At 50.5% G+C, this 24,301-nt stretch overlaps 7 protein-coding genes across 7 annotated transcripts; 2 read left to right on the top strand and 5 right to left on the bottom strand.

Moving 5' to 3' along the window:
* Positions 1-41: 41 nt before the first annotated feature.
* N7496_006939 (dihydrodipicolinate synthase family protein) lies at positions 42-1,063 on the bottom strand (the record flags this gene model as incomplete). Its single annotated transcript, XM_056699868.1, has 2 exons — positions 42-302; positions 362-1,063. 2 exons carry the CDS (start codon positions 1,061-1,063, stop codon positions 42-44), a joined length of 963 nt encoding a protein of 320 aa, XP_056555281.1.
* A 519-nt stretch (positions 1,064-1,582) lies between these two features.
* N7496_006938 (uncharacterized protein) lies at positions 1,583-1,957 on the bottom strand (the record flags this gene model as incomplete). Its single annotated transcript, XM_056699867.1, has 2 exons — positions 1,583-1,595; positions 1,653-1,957. The coding sequence occupies 2 exons, from the start codon at positions 1,955-1,957 to the stop codon at positions 1,583-1,585; spliced, it is 318 nt and encodes a 105-aa protein (XP_056555280.1).
* A 1,072-nt stretch (positions 1,958-3,029) lies between these two features.
* Positions 3,030-5,272, top strand: N7496_006937 (tRNA lysidine(34) synthetase; the record flags this gene model as incomplete). The annotated part of the gene is made up of 3 exons (XM_056699866.1): positions 3,030-3,165; positions 3,234-3,407; positions 3,498-5,272. Coding segments are annotated over 3 exons (2,085 nt in total), but the record flags the coding sequence as incomplete, so codon positions are not given.
* Positions 5,273-5,595: 323 nt separating this feature from the next.
* On the bottom strand, positions 5,596-10,354 carry N7496_006936 (putative Rho guanyl nucleotide exchange factor; the record flags this gene model as incomplete). The annotated part of the gene is made up of 3 exons (XM_056699865.1): positions 5,596-6,156; positions 6,214-8,075; positions 8,131-10,354. 3 exons carry the CDS (start codon positions 10,352-10,354, stop codon positions 5,596-5,598), a joined length of 4,647 nt encoding a protein of 1,548 aa, XP_056555278.1.
* A 1,409-nt stretch (positions 10,355-11,763) lies between these two features.
* Positions 11,764-16,714, top strand: N7496_006935 (uncharacterized protein; the record flags this gene model as incomplete). The annotated part of the gene is made up of 4 exons (XM_056699864.1): positions 11,764-14,927; positions 15,096-15,767; positions 15,822-15,928; positions 15,987-16,714. 4 exons carry the CDS (start codon positions 11,764-11,766, stop codon positions 16,712-16,714), a joined length of 4,671 nt encoding a protein of 1,556 aa, XP_056555277.1.
* Positions 16,715-17,213: 499 nt separating this feature from the next.
* On the bottom strand, positions 17,214-19,184 carry N7496_006934 (uncharacterized protein; the record flags this gene model as incomplete). Its single annotated transcript, XM_056699863.1, has 6 exons — positions 17,214-17,333; positions 17,362-18,024; positions 18,112-18,192; positions 18,259-18,559; positions 18,637-18,747; positions 18,826-19,184. 6 exons carry the CDS (start codon positions 19,182-19,184, stop codon positions 17,214-17,216), a joined length of 1,635 nt encoding a protein of 544 aa, XP_056555276.1.
* Positions 19,185-21,386: 2,202 nt separating this feature from the next.
* On the bottom strand, positions 21,387-24,120 carry N7496_006933 (mRNA splicing protein SYF1; the record flags this gene model as incomplete). The annotated part of the gene is made up of 5 exons (XM_056699862.1): positions 21,387-21,454; positions 21,522-21,649; positions 21,709-23,720; positions 23,906-24,022; positions 24,079-24,120. 5 exons carry the CDS (start codon positions 24,118-24,120, stop codon positions 21,387-21,389), a joined length of 2,367 nt encoding a protein of 788 aa, XP_056555275.1.
* Between the last annotated feature and the right edge of the window lie 181 nt (positions 24,121-24,301).

Raw genomic sequence — 24,301 nt, 5'->3', positions numbered from 1 at the left:
GTAATGATTCTATGCAGTCTATGAAATATCATGATCTCGTTTCAAATTCCCTCGTCAAAGTGGCCCGTCATCTTCACTTGCTTCGCCACCCATGCCCGCTTCTCCTCATCCAGGAACTTCGGATAGGGTCGACGGCAGCATGAGCTCTCTTCGGGATAGCCCAAATACTTGGCAACAACCCATTTGGTTCCATTGATGCCTGCTTTGCCGAATCCCCACTCGGCAACTGCAATTTGAAGCTGCAGCTTCTCAGCCTTCGCCGTCTCCCCGGAATTATACAGGTTGAAGAGCTCAATGAGTGTCTATATTCCTCCGTTAGTCTTCTTTCACCGTCTCATTCTCGACCACCGTGACAACTGACCTTTGGGTACAGGTTCGCCAGGCCTGTAACTGTTCCGGCACCACCCACGCTGAGAGAGGGAACCAACCAGTCACTTTGACCAGCCAGTGCAACGAACTTTGCATTTCCATCCATCGCCCGACCAAACTTGGCCGCCGTGCGAGCAACCGATGCAATAGTACCGCACGTCAACTTCACCGCAGCGATATTGGGGTGTTCGCCCAGAGTCTCCAGCATCTCCGAGTTGACATTCAGACCAGCAGCGACACCGGGGAAATTGTAAATAACGACTGGAATAGGAGATGCACTGGCAACTTCCTGGAAGAACTCGGTGATCGCAGCCGAGTCAAGGGCAAAATGGAAGTAAGAAGGCACCAGAACCAGTACATAGTCTGCACCAGCCTCAGCAGCCAGCTTGGTATCTTCAATAATGGCTTGAGTACATCCGCCGAATGTACCACAGGTAATGGGCAGGTCGGGCCGACCGAGCTTCTGTGCCGTGGACCGAGTCAGACGCACTAGGCGTGATTTTTCCTCGGGAGTCAACGTCGCAGCCTCGCCGTTGGTACCAGCGATAACAATTCCGTGAAGGCCACTGCTCACGAGGAATTCAAGATGCCGTTCCTGGAGTTCCCAGTCGATGGACTGAGTGGCGTCGGACTTGAACCATGTCAAGCATGGAACGTGAATGCCTGGGGGATACGGGTGCTGAACTGAACCCATTTTGATCGAGGTAAAAGTAGAAGATAATTTTGATTTTTTGGGAATGAAATGATCCGGCTCTGAGGTCATATTAAATGGCATTTTGGTGCTGGTTGATGCAACTCGCGATCTCGCGTCGGCGTTTCTCTAAGCGGAAAGCAGCCGAGCGCCTCTTTACCGGTGGATCGAAGCAGCCCGCCGAATCGGACCAGGTCCGGGGCAGCTGTGGGGTTCCTGATGAAGATCATATCATAAGAGGTTGTAAAAATTAAGTCTTGAAAGAGTAAGATCCGGATCGATCATCTAGACTGGAGGTCATGGGAGCAACAAAGCAGAAATGAGCTACGGGGAGGGTATTTGCTAAAGTAAAGTAAATAATAAAGGTGATAAACAATAAATTCTCAGTTCTATCTTCCCCGTGAAAACTGTCGTCTCTTAGGGTTCCTGTAAAAGCCGTGTATGTCTTAATCACACAGTGGCTCTTCCATCTGCCAATCTCTCATGGCCTTAGTCGTTCCCAATCATGACAAACTCACAAACTCAGTTGGCGGAGCTATATCATTGATTAGTATCGTTGTTTGTATTGAGCCATTCCCATGGAAACACATACCGTTGGGTCAACTTAAAGGCAACGATTGGACCCTTGCTTGGTGCGTAGCAGTTGTTACCACCGGAGGTTTGATTGGTCTCACAGTTAGCATCGCTGTAAGACGAGAACTCAATGTCATTCGGCAGTCCCGCAACGTTTATCGCACGGGGCCAGACATCCAGTGCATAGCAGTCTTGAGGCTCTGCGCCTGATAAAACCCAATCATTAGGAGTGGTACAGGTTGAGTCTTTGAAGCCCCTGAGAGTCCAGGCTGCCGCAGAGGAAGCAGAAGCGGCCAGAAGGGTGAGGGCAAGGTTGAACTTCATTTTAATTGTAATGAGGAGGGAGTTGGTATTGATGAGTGTTGATGAATGGTTTATTGTTAACGAGCTTTTGGATTGGGGATCGGAGGCTGCTCTTATAGATTCGATTTTGGTCTCTATTTCCTGTTTGAGTAGTATGGTGCGCGAGACATTGTTTTTTGGAGATCTCTTCATTTGGACCTATTGATTAACTTATTTGTGTGTCGTGAGCCCACGTACTGTTTGTATTGTCCATCAGCTGTCCTGGCTTGTGGCGCTGCATCATGCTTGCGGTCAATAATTGTGGGCTGGTAAGCAAATGTGAAAAACCATAGGAAGATTGTGGAGAACTCCACACTTGGCGAACTTCTTTCAAAACACAATACGGAGTAAGGCCTACAGTGATTATTTTTGGTCAGGGGTATGTCGCCAAGTGTGTTGCATATCCCCGGGGGCCTTAACAGCCAAGAGCCGCGGGCGTACGTGGCTATGGTCTTGGGTTGTACTTTCAGACCTCAGCTACACATTATGTAAATACAATTAAGTATTTCTACAATAATTAGCGGTCAGCGACAGTTCTGGCTTAACTCGAGGAGCAATGTTATCGCAACTAATGTATTTGGTTGTAACTATCCCATCATAGGTATGAAGCTGCCCAAAGCGGGTGCGCATGTAAAGAAGGATTCAGGTAGTATCGTTAATTGCCTTGCCTCACAATTGACAATCACCTTAGAATTCAATTGTTGATGTCAATGCCAAGTATATTGAAATTGAACACTTAGGTTGCTTAGGAATTTGGTGATGTTCGATCGCGATGCTACGAGTAACCGTCGTCGATACGAGAAATATATTGTTCACGACAAATGCCGGAAGCCACTGGTTATGTGATTAATTGAGGAAATATACAGCTAAATAACAAGCTTAGAACTCAACCCAGTACACACGATGTTGACTAGTTCTTAATAATGTAGCTAATAGAAGATCTATCTATCAGCTGAAGTTATCATTGGCTCGTTGTAGGCCGGCTCGGAATAACCAATCTGCCGAGCCCCGATATCTCGCATGTCAACTGGTCGTCCAAGAGCGCTTCCACTTCATGGCTGGGAAGAAAGCTATTTCAGTCTCGCAATTTGCCGAGCACTTTCGTCGTGCTTGGTTGGGAACACAAGAGAAGTTTTATTCTGGTCGAAGCCTCGATCGAAATGACTTCAGTCGCCTGCCTCGCAGGCTCGGTAAGAAACAAAACCATTGCCCCAAACAGTCTCCATCAGTGAAACTCGATATTGACTGGTAGCTGCAGGCCTGGCCATCAGCGGCGGCGCTGATTCGATGGCCCTTGCATTCCTATGTCGCCAACTAGAACGGTCGGCCTTAGCTGGAGCTATCTCTGTTACCGCGTTCGTGGTTGATCATCGTGCTCGGGCAGAAAGCAGCCAAGAAGCACGGACTGTGGCTGGCTGGCTTACAGCAATGGGTAAGTGATTTATACTCAATATCACTGCTTTCTAAGCCACTCTAAGTTATTTCCAACGACGTATCAAAACATGTACTGATCTAATCATAGGTATCAAGACAAAGATTCTGGAGCTGGACTGGGCTCAGTTCGCAAAGCAAGACAGCTCAGGCCAAGCGAAAGAAAATTCGCCTTTGCCATCGGCTTTTGAAACACACGCTCGTCATTTGCGTTTTCGAGCCCTCGGTGCCGCCTGCCGTGAGAGGGGCATCAACGCCTTACTCATGGGTCATCACCAAGACGACACAGTAGAGACTACCATCTGGCGACTAAGTTCTGGAGGAAGAGGCGCCGGCCTTGCCGGAATCCCTGAAGTTGCTCGAATCCCAGAGTGTCATGGTCTGTTTGGAGTCTCCGAGAGCGGTTCATTTATTCAATTGGCTAAGCGCGGCAGCCATGCTCGGCTACCATTCCATGTTCAAGTCGACGACAAGAACAAAGGCAGTATCATTTTCAATCCAGATACGACCCAACAAAATTCTAGCAAACACCAAGCAACGAGGATTTCATCGCCTGATATAGCAAGCGCATCTGCCTTACCAGGCGTCTCCGTCGCAACCGGTGGGATTCATATCTGTCGCCCACTCCTTTCATTTCCGAAAACCAGCTTACTGGAGACCTGCCACCAAAACAAGATACCCTACGTCTCCGATCCAACAAACTTCGACCCGACTCTGACCCCGCGCAATGCAATTCGCAGCATGCTCTCCTCCGACTCTTTCCCACGGGCATTGCGGGCACCGTCTATCCTATCCTTGATACGATCAAGTCAATCATTCCTTCACACATCGACCGAGTTTTCAAATCAACTTCTTGCATCAAAATGTCGTATTCTCGACCTGAATTTGAAAGCGGGCACGATGGTTCTTCAAATCCTGGATCTCCCCTCATTCTTAGATCCTCTGAAGTCTCAATTGTGCCCGTCTCGTCTATTCCAAATTCAAGCTCTCACTCTCCGGCGCATTACCGAAATTATTTCCCCTTTCCATGGAAATCATTTCCCAGTGCGCAGCTACGAGCCTTTCATCTCACGCGTATTTACATCGTCTGAAGAAGGCCACGAAGGCAGCGGGGCCCAATCAAACAACCCACCACCCCCTCCTCGGCAAAATTTCACGTTGGGGGGCGTTATGTTTCAACCTCTCGCCGTGAAAGATACCGACGGCCAAGTCCCTGGTGGCAAAAACATATGGTTACTATCTCGTCAGCCATTCTTCAAGAACAAAGGCACTATTACTCGGCTCGATATTCAACTCTCGAATGGCAAACATCATTCGAACTCAAAATCGGCCATGGGTAACGCTCCGTGGACATTATGGGATGACAGATACTGGTTCCGATTCAGAGTAATCTCCGCTGAGAAAAACCAAGGAAAACGGTCTAACAACGTGACCTTCATCATCCGTCCACTTCAACAGCCTGATCTTTCCACGATCCGCATCGACCCATCACTACTCCCAGAAATGAAACGCACCAAAAACAGATTCCCGACAATGATCCATAATGTGCTCAAGAGCCGTCTTTCCGAAAATGCGCCCGGGTCATCACGTTTCACGCTTCCAATACTAGCTGTGGAAAAGCCTCATACGTCGCCGCAGCCACCAAAGCATGAGTCTGAGCAGCTTATAGCTCTACTGACTTTTGACCTCTCGTTGGATGCATTGTCCAAGAAAAGAGGTTCCAATGCGGTAGAGTTTACTTACGGGGAAGAGAAATTGAAAGTGATATGGGAATGGATGTACAAAATGGTTGACACCGAGGCGATTCGCCTTATGGGCGGGCCTGGCAAGGTTGAAAATGAATCGGCTAGTGTACACGACGATAAGGTATGAACCAGAATTAAAGGTAAAGGAAAGCCCTGCAAACATACTCTCCGGTGCTATGCATGATCCGAACCCATCTGTGCATGAGGGTTAGGGGGTGATAGGTAATAACAAATAAGAATGACAGTAATATGCCGATCAATACACTGTAGAAACCCGACCTGGAAATGCCAGGAGAAAACAAAGGAGAGAATAGATGTGGTATCACAGAAAAGAAAAGAAGATCGACAAGTGTGTCGAGATGAGTGGGTGAGAGAAATGAAATGAAGGAGTGTAGTGAGATGCTCGGTGTCGAGCAAGGCTGCTGATCAATTAGAAAGCAGAAATTATTGTTCACTGGCTCGTAGCAATGCAACAGCAGCCGATTGGGCTCTGAGACCTCCGACTTCTCGTTTGAGCCGGAAGTTCTCTTTCTTGAGGCGACTAATCTCCTCCAGTGCATTGGCCAGTTGAGACTTCATAGTCTCCTCTGCACTACCGCTTCGGACGTCCCTAGCGATCTTGCTGAGCTCCGTGTTGAACCGATCGTAGAGTGCTTCATTCTCCGCACTAGCCTCTCGGTAGAGCTCATCAAGCTTCCTCACACGCTTTTCGCTCACGATCAGAGAAGACTCCAAGTCTTTCTCAAGAGCAGACATTCGGCCATTGTACTCGCCAGACATGTTATCGAATCGCTCCTCGAGACTCTTCAGGCGGCTTTCGAGGGACAACGCAGCTCCCGAAGATTGGCGTGCTTCCGAAGAACCCATGCTGGACTCCACATAGGGCTTGTTGGGCGCAGTGAGCCTGAGATTGTTCAATTCATCCCCAAGAGCTCTCAGCTCGTCTCGGAACCCAAGTTGATTGGTAGCTTGGGTTTTCTTTTCGGTTTGAACGCGCTCGCGAAGCTATTCCAACCTGTCAGTCAATTTTGTACATACACTTTGGGGTAACCTATCACAAACCTTTTGAGGACTTTGCATCCGCAGCTTCTGCGGCTTTTGGGACGAGGACGAGGACTGTGGCCGCTTGATTTCGGGGCCATTCACGGGAGCGCGTTCCCGAAGGCCTGGGGTCCGCTGCGGAATGCTGGTCGCGCGGGATCGCCGCTTTGCTTCCTGGGTTGGAGAATCGGGAATGTGGCTCTTGGACTTGGTCGACCTCTCAGTCTGTGGAACTCTGGGATCGATATTCTCCTTCCTACTTGGGGTGGAAGGGCGAGTTGGTGATGTTTGCCGAATCGGCGATCCCAGGCGACCAGGCGAGGTTCCCTTGGCGGGCGATGTACCTCTAGATGGTGACGCTAGATAGCTGCTCTGAGGCCGTGACTGGCTAGTTGGCGTGGTCACCTCAGCTCGCGGTCGGTTTGATGGGGTCACTGGGCGCAAGTAGGGGGTGGCAGAGATATGCGATGCATCAGAGGAAGCTGTGTCAGGACGAAGATCAGACAAGGAACTTCTTCGCTTTCTGCGAATTTTAACCACGCCATCATGAGATATGCCTCGGATGGAGGACAATGATGGCGGTTGCCCATGTCCAGTGCCTGGCCTGGAGATTTGCTCCTCGGATGCAAATCCATAAGGACGATCACGGGAGGTTGGCCGAAGGAAGCCTAGGCGAGCATCCACATCTGTAGATTTGGAGCGAAGCAAGGAACCCTTGGGTGTATTAGGCTCCGAATCGCCAGGGCTCTGTCTCTTGCTCAGAGTTCGTAGGATTGATGCAACTTTGCTTTCGCCTTCGGCCTTTGCGCTCTCCTTGTGCAGACTGAATCCGAAGCGCTTCCGGAATGATGAACTATTTGAGCTCACGGAACCCGTGTTTGCATGCGAAGTCTTGGTTTGGTCGCAGCTAAGTGTTCCCTCCACTGAAGCGCCGCCGGGAATAAACTCCTCGAAGAGATTGTCAAAGTCATCGACTAGGCGATCCAACAGAGACACATGCTGCACAGGGTCTCCCTCTTCTGTGATGACCTCGGCAAATGCTACCGTCAGGGCCCCACGATCCCCGTCATTTCCTGATGCATCTAGCAGCTCGGCAAGAAGACGAATGATTGCAGCCAGCGCCCGGCGGTTCTGAGGGCTGATCTCGACGAGGAACTTTCGGAAATTCTCCTCGAAATGAAGTGGGAACATTGTATCAAACTGGTTCTGAAGCAGCTTGAGTGCATGCGGGTCCAATACCGGGCCCATGCTTTCTTTCCAGGCATTCTTCATGAACGTTTCAAAGGCAACAAAGAGTGTGTCAACCGGCACCTCAGCGGCTGCTTGTAATTTGCTCGGATCTTCCAGCAGGATATTGTAAAGCTCATTGACGGGTGCACGATCCGCATGGTCTCTGGCACGAAGCATTCGCCCAAGAATATTACCGCTGCGAGATTGCAGGGAAAGCACGTAGGCAGCAAAGGTTTGTTCTAGTGATCCAAGTTGACCATCTAGTCCATGAGCACCCGATGCTCCTACCACGGAGATCTTGCTGGGGCTTTCTTCTTTTTCTTTTTCTTTCTCCTTCTCCTTGTCTTTCCCGGGGAAAGTAGAGGGAAGGGTATTGGATCTGGAAAGATTAGCCCTCGGAGGAGGCATCTTCGGGAATTCGCCAAGTAGAGTCGCTGAGCTTGGGTGCTTGATGGTCGGGACATTCTCACGGCTGCCTCCCAGAAGGTTCGATATGAGTTTCGTGGGAGAAGGGGGTCGGAAGCTGCGTGAGGATTTGACTGTTGTGATCAAGCCACCCGCGATGTACCGGAGAATTTCGAAGTTTGAATGTACCAACGGCTTCACCAATTTTGGGTTCTTGGTGCTGTTCAAAGGCGAAAGCAGAGATTGCACTATGAGGGAAATCGTTAGTAGATCGTTCAGAACTTTAGTAATTGTCATACTTACAGCGTTTGGAAAGGGTCGGAACAAATGTCTCCGCCGATACAAAATCCGTAGATGGAGATCCGATGACAGAGTCAATTTCCAGCCTGAATTGGTCACCATTGGAAGTTATTGACAGCAAAACGTCCAGATTAGACCCATTCATGATCTCAGTACATTTTGTTTTCGGAGTGTCAAAGACCACCCGGATCGATGACGCCTGGGCCTGATTGAGCGCGAAGCTTTCACCCTCTTCACAGACGCATGCCAGGATGCCTGCCGTGTTGGGGGCTGCAGGAGGACTGCGCAAGGTCCATTTACCACCTTCTCTCTCCTGTTCAGAGAAACGCCCTTCGATCCGCGCCTTCGTGGTCTCTTCGATCAGTCGGCTCACCTTAGCCTCGTACATGGCTGTTAGTTCCAAAGCCAGAATATCATTGCTCCCGTCTGCGGGACCGGAGCCCAGTGGGAGTGTGGCGGGTACAATGAAGAGAATCCGACCGCATGTAGACTGCGTGCAGCGGACTGCATGAAGCTCGAGCACTTGAACGACCTTGAGCTCTCCCGGGGGTAAGGACGTTGTAGCATCGTTGGTCGACGACGCCGCATTATCAATGTCGGCTAACAACCCACGCGCGGTAATTCGACTTTCGGTAGCCTTGACGAGTAGGACTAAACAGTTCTTGTAGAGCAGCATGATTCCGGCTGCAGATCCTGAGGCCTGAGCATCCAGTTGATACGGAGGTGGAATCTCATTGACATCCACTGCTGTAATCAGCCGACCCTCGGGGAAGGTCTTTGCCGGCCATCCATCAACAAGCGCCCTTAGACGCCGCAGACTTTGTGCATGGCCAGATGGAGAAGCGTTGTCCAGCGCACAAATATCCTTCACAACATCGCGAGCTTTCAGTAAAGGACGAACGGCAGGGTGGACTAGCGGCAGATTGCTTGTCATGGTGTCAATCAAAAGGCTGTACCGAGGGAGACGTTGAACAGGTTCCATCAACAATGATCGAAGTCTCTGCTCCCCAGTCTCGTAGACTCGCCGGGAAAAGCTTGAAGCTTTGTCTTTCATGAAAGAGTTCAGCGTCTGCGTAAACCCAGTATGCGCTCGCATGTAATCCGCATAGGGTTGTGAGAACTGGGGTAGCCAGTCCAGCAATGCCCTAGCAAATACAGTTGCGCCGATAGCATCTCTGGCGTCCCTCGACGAGCCGCGATGTGAACCGGATGCGGGAAGTTCGGTGTCTTGACTGATATCCTCGAGGGCATCTCTCTCCGTTTCCTCGAGTACGTGTCGGATTACATCAAGAAATCCGAGATTGACTTCCAGGATCTCATTCAAACAGGGTGGGAAAAGTGCCTCTAACGCTTTCTCATCCGGGCTGGCGCTCGTGGGTCCTTTGCGTTGGGCCTTTTGCCGGAATTCATCCGCCACCTCGTGAACCAGAGAGTACACTTTTGCAACATATCGCTCCTCGGTATCCACAAACTCACACATTGTCAATCGAAGGGCCTCTTTTTGGTTGCGTGTAAAGATCCGCGACTTGCTGACATTGGTAGGCTGTGAGGGTGCGCGTTTGAGTCTTGATGTGGGCAGAAACATCGGATCCCCCAAGGCTTGGATAAGAGGCGTATATGGGCCATATTGAATTGTTTGTGTCGCTTCAATGTCGGAGCCAGCGCTATCCCGCCGCCGAGGGGGTTGAATGGTTCCCACCGGTAGCACAACATCCATGTCAACCCAAGGAGCTCTGCGTTCCTGATAAGCACTCCGAATGTCGCGCACAATATCTGATGAGTCCTCGACTTTCACCATGCGATTAGCCAATTCTGCAGCATGCATTTCATCAAATAGCTTTGGGATCTTCTCGCGCTGACCCGTCCGAGCGGGGTCCGTCAGCCGCTTCCTCAGCGGATCTGACAGCTCAGCGAAATACTTCAACATGCTGACCGCAAGCGCCCGAGCCACTGGATCACCTTGTTTCTCGCGTGGTAGATGGTTGACTGCAGCATATAGCGGTGCGGCGGGTGAAATGGTGATTCGTGAATAGCTTTGGAAACCAGCAGGTGTAAAGATGTGTGCTTGAATGCGCGAGCTGCTCACGGTGGCATTTGCTGTCGCAACCGGGCCATAGAAGACTAGGATAGAGGAGAGGTAGGGATCGACGGTATGGTAAAGACTGAGATATTCCAACGGCAGGTCTGCCATCGTGGTGCCCGCAGGCGCAGTTGCGTTGACCGCCATGGCGGGAGGGGTGTGTAGCAGTTGCCTCGTGGGAGTAAATTAAAGTTGAGAGAAACGTGGTCGCGATCGAGAGTAATCCACCGAGGACCGGAGTTGAGAAAGAGCGACGCAGTCGGGAGGGGATGCGCAATCGCGCGCAGTTGAGAGTCAGCAAAGCGAAGGTCAGATGGAGGTCGGAGGGGAAAGTGTGGTCATCGTCAGGACGAAAGGGCGGTCGCAACACTCGAGACTCCCCTCCATAGAACCTTTGAAGATCAGGCGCAGGTGGAGAGACCACACAACGAGCTGTAGGTGTATGGAGGGTTGAGCCACGGAGGAGAAGGGGGAGAAAGGAAAAGAGAGTGAATTGTTTTGGGGCGGGGGAGTCGTAGTAATGAATGGAGATACGGGCGATAGCGCGATAACTGGGAGGAGTTTAATAATAACGAGTGGAAAGTCAATATGACTGGGGCTTGTTGACTAGTTTAGCGCCCTCCGGAGGCTCTCTCTTCTCCAACTGGGGCCGATCGACTTGTTTATGTTTGTCGGGCCAACGCGGGGCCAACACAACCGTTGCTGGCTCCAACCAGCTGCAAGGTCGATCTGACAAGTCACATCGTCGCCAAGGTTTCAATCGTGAATCAGATTTGGCGTCGAGAATTGTCTTAGAGACAGTGGAAGGGGGATGCAGTTCTAGGAATTATCTATTGATCGATCTGTAGGGGCCTAGTACTCAACGTTGAACGGGATACCGTACGTAGGATCGACACTAAGAGATTAAGAGACAACCACCATCAAAGTTTGTGCGATCTGGGCTTGAGATTTAAGCATAAATTGAAAGTTGATATGGTTTCAGGTAGCTAGACATGGAAGACAAAGCAATTATAACTCCGCATCCATAGATGAGAATGGTAGATTTGTCTGTCTTGGGGCTGGTCCCAAAGTAGATGAATGTAAACAAACCGCCGCTTGTAAGACTGACTCGGGCCGTTTTATAGTTGTAGAGCCGACTCAACGAATCCGGGACACCATTGTTTTAAGGAATAAGGTCTGGATGACCGCTAACAGCGTTGATATATGCTAAGTTGATGGGGCTATTCAGCTGCAGGTCATCAACCTAGTCATGTACGTACATGATGTACATGGTCCGTTGGTCTCGAATTGGTGTGGCGATAGTGGACATCCAGCTAAATACCGGGAGAAACAAGCATCACCACAAAATTACCGATTTATGGCAGTGGTTTATCGCCATAAATACCAGACGGCACGTATGAGAGTGTATCGACCCCTGACGAAGGCGGTGAGCAGGCGGGGAAGACGCTAACCCCAAAAAGGCAAGCAGCAGCCCATGGAGAGACCAGCTGTTTGTTCGCCAACTCAACGGCGACACCAACAGAGCGCATCTCCCGCTCGAGATGCTCGATTCCACCATGTCCGAACCTCTCTCTATTGCTATCGACCCGGTGGCCCTGGTGACGACAGAATGTATCACCGTCACCTCGTCCATGCGGAAACATGCCCGCTGGGCGCACTCCTCCGTCTCCGCCATCTTGGGCGGCAATGGGGGGTCCCGGGTCTATGAACGAGATACCTCGGCGCCGCCCAGTCCACGGAAGAGCAGCCAGTCGTCAAGACTCGCTGAGGAGGATCATGCCTTGGCCAATCGATGGGGCCTGCGAGGCAAGAAAGGCAAGAGCATGCAGGACAACCCGTTGATATCAGCCTTCACCCGCCTGCGGAGTGATCTCAAGGGCTGCAAAGATATCCGAACATTCGATACTCCAGCCCTCCTTCACCCATTCCTACAGGTCATTCGCTCCTCCTCGACCTCCGCCGCGATCACCTCCCTCGCATTGGTTGCCATCACAAAGTTCTTTTCGTACAACATCATCAATCGAGACTCCCCCCGCTTACCAATGGCCATGCAGCTCCTCTCGGCTGCAATTACACACTGTCGATTCGAAGCGAGCGATTCTTCCGCAGACGAAATTGTGCTACTACGGATCTTGAAGTTGATGGAGGGCATGTTGTCTCGGCCGGAAGGAGAGCTTCTGGGCGATGAGAGCGTCTGCGAGATGATGGAGACGGGGCTGAGCATGTGCTGTCAAGGTCGCTTGTCAGAAGTGCTGCGAAGGTCTGCAGAAATGGCCATGGTCAACATGTGTCAAGTCATATTTATGCGGCTGTCACATCTTGATCAAGAAGTGCCCCCGGGCCCCGACCCGTTCGCAGATGAGCGTGTGAAGAAGGATGAATCGAATTTGAAGATGGACCCATCTGTGAATGGAGATACCGTGACATCGCAGCATCAGTCAGCAATGAGTTCGGACACGGCAGCTCCAGAGCGAGACAGCACCAGCCGGGAGGGCTCACCCGAACAAGCAGGTACCGGGGCTACGGCTGCGGCCACTGCACCACCGACCTTGCAAGACGACAGTGACGGTGAGATCCGGCCCTACTCTCTACCCTCGATTCGAGAGCTATTCCGCGTCTTAATCGATCTCCTCGATCCTCACAACCGCCAACATACCGATACAATGAGAGTGATGGCCTTGCGCATCATTGATGTTGCTTTGGAAGTGGCCGGTCCATCTATTGCTCGACATCCCAGCTTGGCTGCTTTGGCTAAGGATGATCTTTGCCGCTATCTATTTCAATTGGTTCGTTCGGAACAGCTGGCTATTCTCACCGGCTCTTTGAGAGTCGCGGGCACTCTATTGTCAACATGTCGGTCTGTATTGAAGCTGCAGCAAGAATTGTACCTCTCTTATCTGGTGGCTTGTCTTCATCCCCGTGTGGAGATACCCCGGGAAGCAGGCATTGACCCCTCGCTTTACGAAGGGGTACCACAGGCACCCAAGCTAGTCAAGCAGCCGTCCTCCCAAACCAATAGTGGCCGGTCCACTCCAGTCCCCGTGAAGGATCGTCAAAAGCTTGGCCTTGAAGGGGGTTCTCGAAAACCAGAAGCTCGGGAGGCCATGGTTGAAAGCATAGGAGTTCTGTCACGGATTCCTAGCTTTATGGTCGAACTTTTCGTCAATTATGATTGTGAAGTTGATCGGGCCGACTTGTGTGAAGACATGATCGGGTTGTTGTCGCGCAACGCCTTCCCAGATTCCGCAACATGGAGTACAACAAACGTGCCCCCGCTGTGTCTCGATGCTCTCCTGGGCTATATACAGTTCCTTTATGATCGTATGGACGACGAGCCGGTACAAGGGAACTATCCTCCGTTGGATAGCCTTCGAAGCCAACGGAAAACGAAGAAGCTCATCATCAAGGGTGCTCAAATGTTCAACGAGGAACCCAAGGCAGGAATTGCTTACCTCACAAGTCATGGGATTATCGAAGACGCCAAAAACCCCGTGCTGGTTGCCCGCTTCCTTAAGGGAACAGGACGCTTGTCAAAGAAGGTACTTGGTGACTTTATTTCCAAACGAGACAACGAAGAGTTGCTGGGAGCCTTTGTCGATCTACTCGATTTCTCGGGGAGAAACGTGGTCGAAGCACTTCGAGAACTGCTTAGCTCGTTCCGCTTGCCCGGCGAGTCACCCTTGATTGAACGAATTGTGACTACTTTCTCAGAGCATTATATGGAGAAAGCGCAGCCCGAAGGTATTGCGGACAAAGACGCACTTTATATCCTGACCTATGCAATCATCATGCTGAACACTGAACTCTATAACCCCAACGTCAAGTCGCAAAACCGCATGTCTTTCCCCGCGTTTGCCCGAAATCTTCGTGGGGTCAATAGTGGCAGTGACTTTGCAGAGGAATTCCTCCAGGAAATTTACGACTCCATCAAGGAAAATGAGATCATTCTGCCTGATGAGCATGAGAACAAACACGCGTTCGACTATGCTTGGAAGGAGCTTCTCCTGAAGTCGTCTACTGCCGGTGAAATGGTGGTGGGCGAGACCAACGTGTACGATGCAGAGATGTTTGAAGCAACCTGGAGACCGGTTGTAGCTACTCTCTCCTACGTTTTCATGTCTGCTTCTGACGACGCCGTCTACTCCCGCGTGGTCAATGGATTTGACCAGTGTGCTCAAATCGCTGCCCGCTATGGTCTGACAGAGTCCTTTGATCGTATTGTCTCTTCCCTTGCATCGATTAGCACCTTGGCAACCAATAAGCCTCCGAGCACTGCGCTCAACACGGAAGTGCAGGCAGGAAAGAAGAGCGTGATGGTCAGTGAATTGGCTGTGAAGTTCGGAAGAGACTTCAGAGCACAACTTGCCACAGTGGTACTGTTCCGAGTTTTGGCGGGTAATGAGTCCACGCCCAAGCAAGGTTGGGAGCACATTGTCCGCATTCTCAGCAACCTCTTTATAAATTCTCTCATTCCGCCATTCGACTCCAACTTGACTGCTGAGCTGGATATCTCACCGATTCCCCTGCAGCCGCCATCACAGGTGGTCGACCGCGATGGAAGGGGTAACGAGACCGGCTTGTTGTCTGCTTTCACTTCCTATCTGTCAAGTTATGCAGCCGATGATCCTCCAGAGCCATCGGATGAAGAGCTTGACAACACTCTTTGCACCGTGGACTGCGTCACTGCATGCTCTATTCCCGACATCTTGGCTAACATCAAGTAAGTATCTTTCGGCCTTTATGATGAGCCGAGTTGCTGACAATCGCCAAGATCTCTACCTTTATCGTCGTTGGAGTCGCTTGTACAAGCCCTCCTGTCTCAACTGCCCGAAGAGAACGCACCCGCCGTCATTGTTGTGAAACCTGAACGCCCGAGTCCCGTCTCAAGGCCTTCCAGTAGAGCTGACCCTAATCAGCCCAAGTATGATCCATCTATGATCTTCCTCTTGGAGCTGGCGACCGTTCTCACTCTGCGTGACGACAAAACTCTCGAGAGCCTCGGCGAATCATTGGCAACCACCCTCCAGACCCTGACTCGTGATGCCAAGAACCTTCATCCATTGACCGTATCTCGTATTGTGTCCTACCTGCTTAACCTGCTCAGACTGAGTCATGTATGTATCCGTCAAATGATTGATGGGATTCTCTTCCTCAAACTAACAAACTCTCAGGATCAGCATTTCTTGCGAGTACCAGTCGTCCTCCACGCGATCTCTGGCTATGATCAAGATGTCTTGGAGACCGTCGCCGTGCCGACGGTCAAGGGTCTGTCCCGATGCATCTCCCGCACTGGCCGCCTCAGGAACGAGATTACCATATCACCTGACTTCTGGTCCATCTTGCAACGCCTACACCAACATGAAGAGGCCGCTCCTCTGGTGTTTGAATTGCTTGAGAGTATTGTGCACTCAATGCCCGACATTGTCACGGCCGACAACTACGAATCGGCCGTTGCTCTGGCAAATGACTTTGTGAGTGCAGGCCACGTCGGTTCCATCGATGAGCGTCAAAGGGATGTCCATGCTCGACGGAACAAGGGTGTCAAACAGCCTAAGCCAAGGTACGGTTCCGCCTTTCTCTCAGCCCTTTGGAACTCAATCTAACTCACCGGTAGCGAAAATCAAATCGTTTCTCGCGGCATCAAAGCCATCGGTTTGATATATCACCTGACTGGGCGGGTTCCTGCGCTTATCAAGCAGTCCCACCTTGAAGAGCGTGAAGGTCAGTTCTCTCCGATGTTCATTCCCTGAACAAATTCTGACCCGTTATTACCATCTAGCCTGGTCTGCGTACTGGTCTCCCATTTTCGAATCTCTTCGTGGCCAATGCACCAACCCATGTCGTGATATTCGCCACCATGCCATTTCTACTCTGCAACGGGCTCTTCTGTCTGCTGAATTGATTTCTGGTGACGACAAGGAGTGGGCCACGATCTTCGATGAGGTTCTCTTCCCTCTCATCTTGCGCCTACTCAAGCCAGAAGTCTACCACTCCGACCCCTACGGCATGGGTGAGACTCGAGTGCAGGCGGCGACCTTGGTCTGCAAAATCTTCTTGCGCTTCCTCGATCAACTTCCCAACCGGGAGGGCATGCTTCCTCTTTGGCTCCAAATCCTGGATATACTTGACCGCATGATGAACAGCGGCCAGAGCGATAGTCTGGAGGAAGCCATTCCCGAAAGCTTGAAGAATATCCTGCTTGTCATGGCCGATGGTGGATATCTGGTACCTCCATCGCAGGACCCTAGCAAGGAGGAGATGTGGATGGAGACTCGTAAGCGCCTGGAGCGATTCCTGCCGGGCCTTTTCATCGAGATCTTCCCGGATGCTGCCAAGGAACCCGAAAAGGTCCAGCCAGGATCAGCTGCGCAGTCGCCGTCCCAACCGGCCAGTGAAGTTGCTAAAAGCGAGGAAACAGCACCGTCGGCTCAAGAAGCTGGCAGTGAAGCCACGGAAGCCACTCCTGCCGTTGCCCACTCTGCATCCGAGCAAGTTGCCTCATCATAGGCCAAAAAAGAAATTCCCGGTTTTTCTTATGGATTGTGGTTCTATGGTTCTCATACTATCCCTCTTTTTCAAGCTTTTTATTGCATTCATATATAGAAAGCGATGGGGGTGATGATCCCTTTGTGCAAAATGCCCCCTTTGTCCGTGATATCATTTGTTTGTTTTCTAATCTTCCTGTGTAGATAAAGCGCGTGTGGTGGAATTCATTTTTACCGGGACTAAGTTCATAATCAAAGGGAGTTTATTTCTGAGACTGGACAGACGACGAAGATGCGTAAAACACAGAGAACGATTGACATGAACTGACAAAACTGGAGTTATAGATGGCAACGAGTAGTCAAAAGGGGGGAAAGCCTTACTTCCTATGCTCCTCCTCCTCCTGGCGGTGGTGGGAATCCTGGTGGGAATCCTGGTGGTGGTGGGACTCCTTGTGGTAGTGTCATTCCTGGGACATAGACAAAACCTCCTGGTGGGATTTTAAATCCTGCAGGAAGTCCTCCTAGTCCTCCTCCTGGTCCTCCTCCTGGTACTCCTCCTGGTACTCCTCCTGGTACTCCTCCTGGTACTCCTCCTGGTACTCCTCCTGGTACTCCTCCTGGTACTCCTCCTGGTACTCCTCCTATACCTCCTCCTGGTGGTGGTATCACTTGCTGAGGCGCTGGTTGAGGAAGACGTGATGGATTTTGGCCAACTGGTAAGCCCGGAGGGGCCCTTTTTGGAGGATGAGTAGGGAGACCCACGAAGTTGTTCATTCCAAGAATGTTTGTGGACGCCCCCGGCATTATTGTTCTCCCTGCGTTGAAGAAAGCCTGAGTCGCATTGGCGGAGCCCGTAAAGGGGCCGCCGAATTGGGGCTGTCGGGCAAGCCTCACGTCGGTGACCGTGGGCACTTTCGCATTCCAGCCGCCCTTTAGATCGAACGCATACCCCTTCCCTGAACCATCGGGAGCGGACCCCGTATAGAACTTGTAGTGAATATATGGGCCGGAGAGCCTGCTTTCATGCGCGGGATTCTCGTAAATCATCACCGGCATCCAATCCCAAGCAGTCATCAACCGGCCGTTCCCATCAGAAGCCATATTGACCTCTAGCGCCCGAATCTGGTATAGGTCGCCTGCACCACCTTGGAATCCGGCGACGTTCATGGCCCCCAAAAGAGGCGGCGTCGAAGCGATGCCTCCACCCGAAGCTTGTTTCAACAAGTCAAAATCTTCAATGAACATACTCATGTATGATGCCCCTGTATCTTCCATAAACAAGAACTGTATCTGCGTTTGACGATTGTTCGGGAATCGTAGCGCCAAGTATACCTAACTCTTTTCCCCGGAAGGGGAAAAGATCTAATCAGCAAATGTCCATATTTTAGAACCTGCTGGCCTGTTAAAACCATAACTTACATCCCTAAGCCAGCTTCCTCCAGAGGCAGAATATTCTTGTGCCAAGACGGGTTGTTGCCGTTGAGGTCCTAATGGAAATACCTAAATATCCACAAAATCAGATATCTGGAATGAGTCCGGCTAGGTAGGAGGGATTTAGGTACTTACCCCTTCTACCCAGAAGCCCGTGTGTCCGTTATGCTTCTTATTAATCTCGAGAAACTCTTCGTAGTGGAAAGGACGTGGCTCGCAAAGCTTTTTTCCATCGGACCAGTAGGTCACTAGGCCGGAGGTCCATTCCAACTGCTTTGTTCGGTACGCGGGGATGATAGCCTTGATATTCGGTAGCATGTCACAGGGATCTTTCCCGCGAGTTTCGAGTTGCTTTTGCATATGTTTGAGATCATGTAGACGTCGTATAACGTCCATACTGAGTCCGGGGTACTGTTTCTCTGAGTCGATCATTGCACTAAGAACAAAACTCGGTCATTAGCACCCTGCCAAACTATCTCCCGTGAGCTTTTCGCTGGACTGGTTATTTCTTACTCTTGTTCTGCCTTGAGCCTGAGCAATTGCTTTTTCTTCTGCTCGAACATCTGCGGTAGGATTTTATTGGCAATTCGCTCGTCAACTCGAACCAGCTGCGCGTCAAGATCACTAGGGGGGGGGTGTGGTTAGCCCTGGATCTGCAAATCATACTGAAGCCCAGCTCATTCTACAAGAAAGGAAACATACCCAGGGTCAAGATCAACTTCCTCAGAGGTCCAGTCTTTGGGAATATTAGGATCGTTAGGCCATGTAATCGGTGTTTCCGGGGTCGGCCATGTCTGCCGTGGGGGTCGTTGAGGAGCCTCGGGACGCATCTTTTTGAGTACATCCACATAGGACTGAGTCAACAGTAAAGTGGGCGGAGGTAAGGGCTCAATCATGCCATCCTGTATATCAAACCTTTTCCGCTTTCCTGCAAGAATATTCTCATTGTAGAAACCCGGCAATTTCCCGGCATTCTGGCGTTGGCTTCTCCGGATTGGCACGGTTGATTGCCGGCGTTTGCTGCCTGCTTTCCCACGTACTACGCTCGTTCTGGTGGACATTTCCAGCTAAGGAACGGACAGGGAGGTGTTCTTCAAGATGCTTGATTTGAATTGAATGAAATGAAAACTAGGGTTCGATTACTGGCGCCTCACGTCTATTTATGCTTGATATCCTTCGCGCCTATTCGAGCTTCTATTCGGGGCGCAGGGAACCCTCATGGCAGGGGTTCTCTCTCAAAGAAAAGGCTATTTCCGCAATGCAGAGGTAGTGTAATCCATAATACTTCGGTAGCTAAGGGTTGACTTCTGTGGATCGGGGCTATTTGAGAACAAAGCAAGTCGCATAGCCTCGAGGAATAAGGTGTAGATGGCGGATCATTCAAAGGAGACTTGGCTAAAAGAAATGGCTCAGATGCGAGAGTCCAACGAACCCGTATTCCCTGTCAATTCCTATAGTTCATGAGACTAAATCTGTGATAGGAACAGATTAAGAAATTGTTTCTGTCATGATCCTCTTCCATTATGTCTGTAACTCAATGTCATCTGAGGGCCAGATTGGTCTACCATTCTGTAATTCTCTCACGGACTAGTTATCGAGGGAGATGTCTACTTATTGTTGCGAAGTCGCACTTGCTCTCTTGGGCTACAAGTCCTTTCAAAGAACCAGCAAGGCTCCACATCCAATTTTATTGATTGATAGCCAAGCTCAAAGTTACATGGCTATGGTTATCGCGACTTCAAAGAAAAATTAGTCCTCGAGTCCTCAATGCCGCTCAAGTTCAGTTAGTATGCTTACACCCTTGTCAACCAAACAAAACTCTAGTGGGCATGAAAGAATTTCTTGAACAACATAGCCTAGCCATCCTCACAGGTTTGTCAGATGAGTCTTAGGTTATCTAGTGCTATCTACTTCTACAATGACGGTAAAAAGGGTAGATCAAGAACCAGTATGTTCAAACATATATTCTGGGTTTTGAGCAATATCCGAGCCCGTACTCGGCTGGAATAACGAGGCGTGGCTTAGCTAGCGGAGGGAAAGGACTCGATAAATCCATTGTTTGGGGCGAAGAGAACAGATGCTTATGCCTCCAATCGAGTCATTCGGCCGCAGCATACCTCAATGTAATCCCTTTCTTCATGCTTTCTCCCCAATTCTTTAAGCCCGTCAGTTGTTCGCTCAACTCATTCCACTTCTTTCGTTTTTTTAATCAAATACTATGTTTTCTTTGAAGTGGGGCATACCCAGAAGACCTCAATCAGTCTTTGACTGGGATATGGGCCCCAGTGCTCGAATTTCCAAAGAAACAACCCCGATATGGTACAACGTCAATCCCTTTAGAATTCTATCTAACCAAATTTCTACTAGAATGACCTGTCAAATGTCTTCCAAATTTGTAGGTTGTCTTCCTCCATAGAACATGCATTATGTTAAGGCCTCCCACCCAACTCGCGCATGATAAAACGATTTTGAAATGTTGCCGCCGCTTCGACTTCATAGAACACCGCTAGATCCGAAGACTAAGGCTATCAAGTACGCAAAAGAAAAATTCTCTTTCTTCACTTTGATCACGCGGTACTGTGGCTTTTCGTGGGCTTGGGCGGGCTCGTGGGTCTGAGGTACCAGCCCCAGTATGAAACTCTCCTCGTTTCTTTGTTTGGGTCTCAGTGCGCCCTGAATCTCACTCAAGTCTGCCGATTTTCTCAATTGTGAAAGGCACTCTCGAAAGCCATTCGTGCCAAGGAGAAAATAGCAGGTCGAGTTCATTTCCCAGTACTCCGTACATACGTGCATGCTGTTGAAAGAGTTGGCCATTGGGTGGCCTTACTGTAGACTACCTTTGTCCCGTAGATAGTCGCTAGGTGCATAGGAGCGCTACGAATTGCCAGTATGAAAAGGAGAATTTCAATCCTGAATTGATACTCTATACAAGAAACATGCCCTAGCGGGGGCAGGTATCGCAAGCGATGAAACAGCTAGCGGAAAGTGATCAACGAAGTGGTAAACATTCATTCTCGAGCACGACGCTCGAGTCAGCAAAAGAGAAAATAAACCCCTTGGAAAGCAGAGACAAAATGTGGCGCACAACACCGGTGGAGAAAAAAGAAAATCGGAGTGACATCCGTTGCAATGGTACTTATACGAGAGAAGAAAGAAAGGAATACTAGTGACAGAGGTTGATGATGGTAATTGAAAGGATTTAGCGTCCAGTCTGGTAATTGTGGATTCCCATGGTCTAGTTTCGAAAAACACCTCTGGGTCTCTTAGTCGTCCATGTCGTCGTCGAGATCGATGGCATCCGGGTTGGCCGGTGCAGCAGGCTGTTCTTGGCCTGCAGGGGGAGGGCGATTGCCCCCCCTCGGGTCCAGTGCTGGCGGCAACAAAGCCCACTGGAGCACGAGCCTCGCGTTCCAATGCAGCCATGGCATCGGCACGTTCGGCATCCTCGCCCTCGCCCTGTACACCGTCCTGAGGACGCTGCTGACTGCGAGCGATAGCCTGCGAGGCGATGAAATTGACGTCGGTGCTGGAAATAGGTCAGTAATTAGAATTTGAAAAAAGGTGGGGTCAATGGGTAGATCATACTTGTATTGAGCCTGGACACTTCTCTTGATGCGGAGCATCTCCTTGAATGTGTCTTCGTTTCCATGTTGCACTTCGAACGCCTCCCACTTCTGCCAGAAGGGCGCATTGGTCCGAGGATCGCAGAATTGGGATGCGTGTCCATAGATGGCACGCGCCCGGTCAATCTCACCAAGGCGGCGTTCCATCTCAGCAAACTTGAGGCACATCTCTTTGGCCTCTTGGTCTGGCAGAGCCGCGATAGCCCGCTCATAGATCGGTCTCGTGGAGGTAAGGCCGAAGTTGGAGGCAGACTTGGTGATGTAGAACTCGAACATCTCGAATCGGTCCTCATCCGAAACTTCGCGAGTCGCGCGCTCATAGATACGCATCGCATGTCGGGCAAGGCCTCGCTCTTCTTCCAAATTACCATACATCAAGTACAGCGGCTTGGCGAATTTGGGCGGACATCCATCCAAAGCTTGCTCAAAGAGATCTCGAAGTCTTTCAATGCCAATCTTGCGGTCCACAGCCTTGGTCAAGTACAGATTCCAAAGCTCAAAGGCCACCGGGTAGCTGAAGAGATCCAGGCCACGCTCGTACACCTTGAAAGAATCTTCAAAGTAACTGTTTTCTTCCAAAAGGTTTGCGTAGTTGACAACGGTCTGGGGTGTCGCAATACGCAGTTCGAAAATGCGCTCGTAGACTTTCCTGGTCTCTTCCAGCGAGGACACACTCTCGACAAGATCAACATAGAAACTCCACAGCTTCCAACTCTTGTGCACCCTTTGTTGTGGGGACAAGTTTTCGTCGAAATAGTCCACGGTAGACTTCTTAGGTGCCTGTGTCGCCTTGGCCATGATATCAACGGCCCGGTCAAAGTTCTCCGAGCGAAGTTCCATCTCCGCCCATTCACACCAGGTCTCGGCAAGCTCAGCCACAGACTTGAAGGGGACCTTTACGGCCTTGTCGAAAATGATTCTTGCGGTCTCTAGATCGCTACCATCCTCATAAAGTTTGGCATAGTTAACCCACAACTCGGAGAACTTTCCATGGGCTTTCTTAGGATTGATGGCCGCAATGGCAGCTGTGTAAGTGTTGACAGCTTCTTGCTTGTTGTCACTCCACAAAGCCACTCTCTTCTCCCATTCAATGACATTGTGCGGGTTTTGGCGCAGCAGAACGTCATTGACCAGGAATGGCCGTCGGTCCATCAATTGTTCAAATCGCAGCATGCGAAGGTCCAGATCAAAGTCAGCCTCTTCATCAAGCTTGCCCTTCTCTGAACGAACAGCTGCAGCCTCCATCAGATTGCCGATAATAGACTCCTCAAACTCGACATATGCATCAAAGATGAGGGTGAAATCTCGTACCGTCATGACGGTTGTGATTCCTTCTTCAAACACATCTCGTGCTTTCTCAAAGCTACCCTTTGTGATCCAGTAAGTAGCCAGGCCAGCCCAAAGTTTTCCTCGCTGGTCCGCAAATCGCTCAATTCCGCTGCGGAGAATGGCATCGACATCAATTCCAACTTGAGGACCGGTCTCAATCTTTTTGGCCTTAGAGACCAAGAGGTCGACCATCTCGGTCCAGAGCTGGAAAGTGCTCTTGCCATTCTTAGATTGGAACCGCTGGTTGTCTAAGATGTCCATGAACACCTTGACAGCCTCTGTGTACTGGCCCATCTCAATCAGGATCTCAATGTACTCTTCCGCATTCTCGGGGTGGATCTGCATGTACCGAGCCCAGATCTTTACGGCAGTAGGTCCTGACGCAGATCGCGCAAAGCCCTTGAAAAGTCTCCAGATTCGGTTGTGTTGGGTGACGGGTAGGGCACGTAGGGCGCGATCAAATGTTCGCCGGGTCTGTGTCACCAAGGGTTGGAGGAGCAAGAAGGACAGGTACATCTCCCAAATGCGAGGCATCTTGTTCAAGAGGACCAAAGCTCGTTCGAAAAGAGCATTGACCTTGACGTACTCGGCGCGGTAGACGGTGGGATTCCTGCCCTTTAAATGCTTCATGCGGAACTCCAAGTACTACAGTGAATGCAAGTCAGTTCAATCATTCTCGTTCACATTAGAAGGGAAAGACGGCTCACCATTTTCCATAGCTTATATGATCGCGGCAACTTTCGACAGGCACGCTCCATAACCTGAACCCCAAGAAGGAATGTTAGAGGTAGTTTCAAGACTGCAGGGCAAAGGGAGGGGTGCCGACGTACAAAGGCTTGTTCGTAAAGAGTGCCATTTTGCTGTTTGAACTCGATATAGGCAAGCCATGGCTTGACACTACCAGCATCGCGCAGCAGATCTTGTTCGTAAACCGTATCCTGGTCGGTCTGCCAAAGATCTCAGTTAGCACCACAGCCCAGCAGCATTTCCAATAGGTACATACAATCAGGTAGAAGTCCGGCCGGGACGCAGATGTTCGATCCATCTGTGCGTGCTGCCGGTGTGATCTCGGAGGCAAAAGCGTCCCTGGCATTGCGCCACTCCGTTCGAGCGGGATCCGATCACACAAAGCAAAAGGTCAGCATAGGAGAAAGGCGGGGGCGAAAGACACGAGTTGGCGCGTGTGTTTGAAAGTTGAAACTGCGGCAATCGTCGTATGTTCATCA

Source organism: Penicillium cataractarum (genome assembly GCF_028827025.1).
Source record: "Penicillium cataractarum strain IBT 29864 chromosome Unknown utg000005l, whole genome shotgun sequence".
In the NCBI taxonomy this organism is placed as follows: domain Eukaryota; kingdom Fungi; phylum Ascomycota; class Eurotiomycetes; order Eurotiales; family Aspergillaceae; genus Penicillium; species Penicillium cataractarum.
The sequence above is the reverse complement of the archived record's forward strand: the minus strand, read 5'-3'. Positions and strand labels throughout refer to the sequence as shown.